The following is an 8,813-nucleotide window of genomic DNA, read 5'->3' on the forward strand; positions in this document are numbered from 1 at the left end:
ATACGGTAATTGTTCTGTAAATCTTAATTACAGTAACTTATTGGCAACAGTGTTTGTCTAATTTAGTTCTTAGCACAACACGTGACATAATCAAACCAATAAGTTAGAAAACAGTTGTAGTATTTTATTGCACAGCATTGGTCTGTTGATCTATCAATTAGGCTAGCAAATCAACATTCCATATTTTTTTTATTTTAAGCGATCAGAACACAACCCCATGCCCCTGTGTGGCTACACTACTGAGATGTATATTGAAGTGAAAATAAAATTTTCCCACAATAAGATACTTTGATAAAGTAGGCTACAGATAACCCACTTGAAAAGTGATGAAGTTAAACTACATTGTACGGTCCACCATTGGAAAAGGAAAGTATTTTTTTCTTACCTACAGTATGCATCCCATGAGATGCAGATAAAATGAGATTCACGTAATATTAAAATAGACAACAAGATTTAGCCAGATTAGTCCATTTAATAAACATTTTTTTTTTTTCCCATGGAGCAAATTAAGTCATTGATTCAACATTTTCATGTGTATAATGCAGTTTATGGCTGTTTAATACTGTTGAACCTCATGTGGACATGCCATAAAAGGGTGGAGTCATCAAAGCAGAAAAGTGAAGTTGTAAATGTCTATATAATCTTAAACGCTTGTTTTGTTATCCTGGCAGCTGGCAGAGATCGAGATGATGGTATCTTTTGTTTGCTTTAAGACTTTGAAGTCCAGATGATTTTCAGCAAACGCCGTCTCCAGCACCAGCAGTAAAGACTGTTTCAGCTTCTTCTTAAACTCCTCACACATGAACACATAGAGAATGGGGTTCAGACTGCTGCTGAGATGAGCCAGGAAGTCAACTATAGTTGATACAGGATCTAGAGCTGTAGAAGACCTACTGCACTGATTCTCTTCTGCACTTTTGCAATACAAATTGTGGAGATGATAAGGAAGCCAGCATATGAAAAAGGCCAGTGCCCGGTTGCATAAAGCACCTTAAGTTTTTTCCTTAAGTATGATACTTAAGGGGCGATTTCCCCTTACCTAAGAGAATAACTTAAGGGTGTTGCATATAATCTCTTAAACGGTTCTCTTAGGTAAGGGAAACATTTAAGTGTTTCACGACAGCGATCCTGGATTCACGTTATAAAAGTCTGTTGTTGCCATAGATACGCCAAACAACACTAGCACTAGCAGTTTCATTAAATAAAATAAGCTATCGGAATGGATAAAGAAAACAAAAAAAGAAAGCCTAATTGGACAGAGGAGGAGAAATGTATACTTCTAGATGAATATGGTAAAAGAAAAACAATTTTGAAAAGCAAACTAAATCCCAATGTAACTGCGGCAAAAAAACAGAAACAGTGGGAAGAAATAACGGAAAAAATTAATGCACGGAATTTCGATGTGAAGAGGACGGTTCAGGAAGTCATAAAAAAATACGAAAACATCTCTGTGGTCGCAAAAAAAGAGCTGAGCGCTTATAAGAAAGAAGCCAACAAAACAGGTAAGATCAAGCAAGACTAACGTTACGCTTTTAGTGAAGAGTTCGCTTTATTGCTGTACAGTGTTAAGACCTAACGATTATAAAACTGACCAACAGGTGGAGGACCCCCACCGGCTGAGTTGTCGGACTGTACTATAATGGTACAAAACATAATTGGAGCTGACTCACCTGTCCTGTCTGGCATCTGTGGCGGTTTAGAGAGTGAAGCTGAACCAGTGCAACAGTGTAACACAGAGTGAGACATTATTGTCCTGTATCAGCATAGAACATCTAACACTAGTGGCTTAGATTAGAGGATACATTATTTATTTTTTTACATCATTAGAGACATAATGTTATAGCATAATGATATAACTTGCCATTCCTTTCACACTTAGACCCTTACAGCACTCTGAAAATCAAATTCAGCACCATCAGATCGCCAGCAGAACCCCGATACAGGCAACCGCTAAGTAATGATTTATTTATCTATCGCTTCAGTTAATCGCTTCCTATTATTAATCCAACGTAGAACAGCTTTGAAGTTATTTTTAAGATTTTCTTAATTTTCCCCATCACTTGCGTAGAACACCGAAAACATCACCTGCAGCCACCACAACAAGAGAAGATGTGCTGGAACTGCAGAGAGAGGTTTTACAACTACAAAAGGAGAAACTGCAGCTGGAGATACAAAAACTGAAGAAGGAGACGGAAAATCAGGAGCTCTATAGTTTTATTCTAAATAACAAACTTTTACAGCTTAAGGATGAAGGAAAAATAACAATAACTGAAATTGAGTGATTTTTAAAAAAAAAAAATTTGTTAATCTAATTATTTGTGTAGGCTGTTAGGATAATTAAATATTTGTTAATTTAATTTAATTATTTGTGTGTGTATGTTATAATAATTAAATATTTGTTAATTTAATTTAATTATTTGTGTGTGTATGTTATAATAATTAAATATTTGTTAATTTAATTTAATTATTTGTGTGTGTATGTTATAATAATAAAAACTACTACTACTACTTATTACGATTACTACAAATCAACTAAAGAAAGCATTGACAATGGCATCTCTAGCAGCATATCCAGCCTGTTGGAAATCTTGAACTTGAATCAAATGCAGTTCTTCATAGCCCTCTTCATTCCCGTGCTCATCCTCTTCTTCGATAGCAGAATACGTCTTGGAAAGGTTGAAAAGCACAACACAGGCTACAATAATTCTGCATGCCCTTGAAGGCTCAACACGCAGTTCGCTGTGGAGACAGTGAAACCTGCGCTTCAGCTGTCCGATGGTCCTCTCAATAATCGACCTTGTGTGGGTCAGCGCATTATTGTACCTTTCCTATTCGAGTAAAAAAATAAAGATTTTTACTATAGTATCAACAGTGCTTTACGATAAATACTATGAAGGTAATTTATTGCATGAAATATTTTAATATAGGCCTACCTATAATTCAGTAAACTGCTGCTAATATTTCTTTAATGCACACAGATTTACATTTTTCATGCAAATATTTTAGGCACCAAATTCTACCTTCATAGGAATATTCATTTGTATTAATTAATTACTGTACATGCCTGTGCAGCATTACGAGGATTCATGAAGGGCGTCATGAGCCATGGGCGGCAGGGGTAACCACTGTCCCCGAGCAGGAGACCAGTGTGCTCTCCAGCTTCAAAATCTCTCCCTAGTTTGCTCTCCGCCAAAATCCTGGAGTCATGTGTACTCCCGGGCCATGTTGCAACAACATTTGTGATTTTGCAGAGATGGTCACACACTAATTGTACATTTATTGAGTGGTAGCCTTTTCTGTTTACGTACTGGTCTTCGTGTGTTTGGGGCGCCTGTATTCTGATATGTGTGCCGTCAATAACACCACATATGCGAGGAAAACCTGCTTTCCGAAAAAAACTGGTTTGAATGACCTCCTGCTGTTCATGACGGGATGGGAATTTGACCGTTGCATTTAAATGACGGGAAAGAGCCCCCGCAACCCGATGAACCACTCTGCTGACAGTCGATTTATGCACGTGGAAAACATCTCCCACTACTGTCTGAAAACTCCCAGTTGCAAAAAAACGCAGTGCTATAAGCAGTTGTAACACCGCAGGTAAAGAGTGGTTGCGATGTGTGACAGGTTCAAGGTCGCCGTCTAGCTTGTTAGCGATGTCAAATATTGCGCGTCGATCAAATCGGTATTCTAGCAGCATTTTTTCATCGCTAAGATGGTCCAAAGGGTTCTCCCTATCCCTAAAAATTCTTCTTGGCACATAATAATCTTCAGCTGGTTCTATAAATTCAGCCATGTCGTCTTATTTTTTGTCCGTTACTCTCTTAAGGGTACGATTTCCAAACCTTAAATTATACTTAGGGAAATGACCGTTAAGGGGTTTTATGCAACACTTAACGCTTTTTAAGGGATTATTTAAGTGAAAAAACAGCATTTAAGGGAAATTCTAAGTGTTTATGAGGTTTCACTTAAAGAAAGCCTTAAGTAACACTTAAGGGTTTTTTTCTGCAACACCCTTAGGTTTAAGGGAAACATAAGGGCGAACTTAAGGGAAAATTACACTTAAGGTGCTTTATGCAACCGGGCACTGGACCGCAGCTATAATGATCCGATAAGACCTGAGCTGGTTTTCCATTCTGAGACGTTTGACTCGCACGCCGATAGCTATATACGAAGATGCAATGATCAGGAAGGGGATGAGAAAGCCCACTATGAACTTGCATGTGACCAGAGACTGGTCTGCTGTTGAGGGATTGATAACTACAGGGATGCAGCAGCTAATGGATAAAACCCACACAATCACGCAGATGATTCTGGCTTTTAATAGGGTTCGATTATTTCGAGACCACACAACCATCCATGTGCACAGGCATCGGTCCAGACTAATAGTCATCAGCAGCAAAATGCTAGTAAATGAGTTTTGGTAAATTATAAAGCGGAGAAACATGCACTTGAAGGAACCAAAATCCTTAACAAAATCCTTAATATTGCGTACGCCTAAAATGGTGTTTATGATTAGAGTTAAGCAGCAGATGAAGTCTGCAATCGCCAAGTTGAGGAACCAAATGGAGTTGACTGTCGTCTTCATTTTGTAACCAGTTACAAATATGACAAGCCCATTTCCAATGAGACCTACAGCAGGTATGGCAAAGTAAATGCATATGATAAAGATGTTAATGCCTGAGAAGATCTCTGTCTGCACTGTAGAATTGTCCGTGCTGGTCACATTTTGAAATCCAAAAGTAGTGGTTGCTACATGAAAACAAGAGAAGAAAATACAGTGAGTTTTGGTTTCTGGACTCTGAATGTTGTTATGCCACTTTTCACATGCAACACATTTACCCCAGGATGCCATACGAAGCTTATAATTTAACACTCTTATCAATTAATGTAATTTTCTATTTTTAAGTTTTTACTATTGTAGCGACAATGCCTGACATGCGGTCACATGCTGTTCCAATTAGTAATTCCTTGTCTCCAAACACGTCCTTCGTTGTCTTTTTAGACAACGGGTCTGTCCACGGCGTCGCCAAGTCTACTTGGACATGTCAAAATTGCAATCTGGTTAATAATTTCCCCAGAGGGACATTTGAGCCATAAAGAGGACCCTGTTTTTAAGAACCCCTTTGTAAAACCCCCCTAGTTCAGCATGGACTTCCTGTGATTTTACAGCCTCGTGACATTCCACACACACACACACTCGTGGACTTTCAACCAGAAACCCACCACGAGATGCAACTGAAGCACATTTCCATATATGGACTTCCACATAGTAAAATGTCATTTTACCATTCATTACAAATTTATAATAGAGGTGTGGTTTGCTAAGAGTAAAATCTTTAATTCTAAATGTTCACTGAAAGAAGTTCCTCAATAGTGTCTTGTGGTAACCCTACCTCAGACCATAAAACTTTACGACTGAGGAAAGCAGAACATTCCAAGCGAGCCACGTCCAGATTTTCCATTTTACTTACCCACATAGGACATTACCAAAATGTTGATATGTATTCCTATGTTTCTCAAGTGTCTTCACATGCCATAACGGAAACACTGACAATTTCATTGTGTGTTTAATCAAACTTTATTTGTGTGTAATTATGCATATAGATGTAACATCATGTTTCCCCGACCTTTATCTGTCATAATTAGTATCTGTCTGACCGTCCTGTTTTAATTCAACCCGTCACACATAGTAAATTACAGTAAGATGTATTGTTCCGGGTGTACAATCTTAAGAAGAAATATGAATTCTTTCTCTCATAAGACATATGGTGAAAGTAGGTTTTTTTATTTTCACACAAAGAGAATTTTCCCGCTTCAGAAAAGACAATCTGATTCGCTGTCGTTCCAAGAGAAGGCGTAAACAGATGTTTGTTAAAAGGCAGAAACCCCCTCATCACGCTCTTCCTTCTTCGCTCACCTCTTCTCCCATCGATCCCGCTGACCTCCTCTCCTCCCCGGCAGCGCTTCTCCAAGGATCATCTGAAGAAGGCCTTAGTCTTCTCCTCGGACAACACATGTTCGAGTCGTAGCTGCCGTTCTTTGCAACTAAGCTCATCCGTGCCTTTCCCCTCAAAAAGGGAAATGATCTAACTTTCTCGGTAACTTAAATTCAAGTAAGCCTTTACATCGTCTTGCGAAACGACCCAGAAGACGAACTGAACCTTCTCGGTAATGTTACATGCAGTGAGCCTTTAAACTTCGCGGCACCTGAAGACACAGCAGAAACAGGATCGACATCGTCACGCTGCCCTGCCTCAGCCTCACGCCGAACAGAGAACAAACGTGCAAGTAAAACATTATTCTGATAAAACTGCTTTCCAGGTTGTCTCGTGAACTTAGGTTCTATTTGTATGTAATAATTACTAGCTTCCCCATTCTCTGCCTTTCTTTCTTTCTTTCATTTCATGTTATCCTGATCACGTATTTTCTTGTTTGGTTAAATGTGTGTTTGTTTTATTGTTTTGTATTTTTACGTGCGTTTATATTCGTAGCTCATATAATCTCTAGTTATGCATTTATTAAAATTCATAAATACTTTTCACTGTCTCCGTGTTTGAAAACCCACCATTCTAAAGTCAATGAAACAAAAGATCTTAAGCTACAAGCTCGATATTAGACTACATTCAGTAGTTTTAATTAATAAACTCAGAAGGTTTGATGTCCGTGGCCAGGAGATCAAACTTTCTTGGAGTTTGTAAAGAGATAACCCTTCTTAACTGTGATAATCTCACCTTTATTCGCTGGACGAATAACGATTAGATCAGTTACAGAACCAGTTAATCTCTATAATCGATAAAATAAATGTACATGCGACTCATGAATTATGACCATGAGTCATAAATATTAATATCCCCAAGATTCCCCATATTCTTGAGCTAATTCAAATTTACCTCAAATTTGTGGGCAAAAACAAAGACAAACTACACTAGACTAAGATTAAACTGATAACTAGACATTAAACTAACAACAGCTACAAGATCATGACTTTACAAGACAGAGTTCTTCACAGGGTACTCACAGGAAGGTTTACACACACTGAGAATCACATAAAGTATGGCAATGAACCGACACAAGACAGCAAAAACAAGGGGATTAAATAGGGAGAAACTAATGAGGGACACAGGTGATAATGGGTAAAGCAATAATGACTAAACAAGGGTAACAAGGGGGCGGGGTTACATGACGAGACAACGCAAGCACATGGCCAAACAAATGGCCATGTGCTTACACATAAAACATGGGTCTGTCATGATTCTGCCTCAAAACAAGAAAAATCTAGGACACGAAGGCAGAATCATGACAAATACATATACGCAAACACATAAAATTAAAATACAATGTTCACACTTTTCACATAAGATGACACAATTACAGTTTATAACTGTCACGGTTGTTGAATGCATTGTTTCTTTCTTGTCTCGTGTCGTTGTGTTTATGTGTGAGTGGGCGTTGTCCCGCTCACGTGTCTGTCAGCGCTCCAGCTGATCATCATCATCATCACAATCACTGTTCACAGCTGCTGTTCATTCCCATTGCCTATATATACTCACACCATTCTCTGTTCCAGTGTTGGATTGCTTGTTGAGGTCCTGTGTTGCCGTGTCTGTGTTTCCCGTGAAGTTTGCCGTGTCCGTGTTCGCCTGCCTTGTCTTCTCGCCGTCTTGTTCCTCGTCACTGGATTCACCGCACTCAAACACCGGGATCGGGATTCTGCACTATCACAGCACCAGAGCACCACAGACCATCGGAAAGTCCCTGCACGAGCCTGAGTCGCCGCCCTTCTTTGTTCCTGTACTGTTTCTGACTTTATTGAGATATTAAACACTTTTTGAGTACCTGCAACTGTTTCCTGTCTGTTCAGTCATGACAGAACAATCCGACCAGACGATGGAAGCAGCAGGTGGCGCCGCAGCAACAATGGATGACTTTGTTCGTGCAAGTATTCAAAGGATGGACGCTCAGGACCGTCATCAAGGGGATGCGGCGCGCGCGATTCAGGCTCTCGTCACGCAGGTGTCCGAGCTGACCCAGCGTTTTCAACAGCTGCAACCTCCCGCTGCGCCAGCCGCACCGCCCGTCCCTCCCACACCACCGATGCCCGCCTCCCAGTCGGAACCACGCCTTCCGACTCCTGAGCCTTACTCTGGTGAGCCTAACTTTTGCCGGCCGTTTTTGACTCGATGCAGCATGCATTTTGCTCTCCAGCCACGGACATTCGAGAGAGAGGAGACGAAGGTGGCATTCGTTCTGACGCTACTGACTGGGAGAGCGGCACTATGGGGGACGGCGGTGTGGGAGAATCAAGAACCATGCTGTTCCTCGTTCCAGGAGCTCTCCTCGGAGATGAGGAGAGTTTTCGACCGCGCGGTCGCGGGGAGAGAGGCTGCCAGGGTCTTATCAGATCTACGTCAGCAAGATCGATCGGTTTCCGATTATGCCATTGAGTTTAAGACCCTGGCGGCCGAGTGTCGCTGGAACGAGGAAGCGCAGTGGGATAGGTTCCTGCATGGGCTGGCCGACCGCGTCCAGAGGGAGATCTACGCCCTGGACCTACCCCCCTCACTGAATGGACTTATCGATCTGGCTCAGAGGGTGGACGCCCGACTTGCCCGGGTCGGACCACGCGCTCCACCCAGCCTGCCTCGTGGGGGGGTGGAACATCAGCGGTCCAGCGGCATGGACGCGGTCGGTCCCTCCGATCCCGAGCCCATGCAGGTGGGTCGAGCTCGGCTTTCCCGGGAGGAGAGGGAGAGGCGGAGATCCCTTGGCCTTTGCCTGTACTGCGGGGGAGCGGGACACTTTGCCAACAACTG

At 41.3% G+C, this 8,813-nt stretch overlaps 1 protein-coding gene across 1 annotated transcript; it reads right to left on the minus strand.

The window, feature by feature from the left end:
• Window positions 1–643: 643 nt before the first annotated feature.
• LOC308693781 (C3a anaphylatoxin chemotactic receptor-like) lies at window positions 644–7,865 on the minus strand (the record flags this gene model as incomplete). Its single annotated transcript, XM_081370878.1, has 6 exons — window positions 644–855; window positions 1,671–1,709; window positions 3,061–3,197; window positions 4,116–4,749; window positions 7,553–7,710; window positions 7,837–7,865. The coding sequence occupies 6 exons, from the start codon at window positions 7,863–7,865 to the stop codon at window positions 644–646; spliced, it is 1,209 nt and encodes a 402-aa protein (XP_081227004.1).
• Window positions 7,866–8,813: the final 948 nt, after the last annotated feature.

The sequence above is a fragment of the Scardinius erythrophthalmus genome (assembly GCF_964197995.2).
Source record: "Scardinius erythrophthalmus genome assembly, chromosome: 7".
Taxonomy (NCBI): domain Eukaryota; kingdom Metazoa; phylum Chordata; class Actinopteri; order Cypriniformes; family Leuciscidae; genus Scardinius; species Scardinius erythrophthalmus.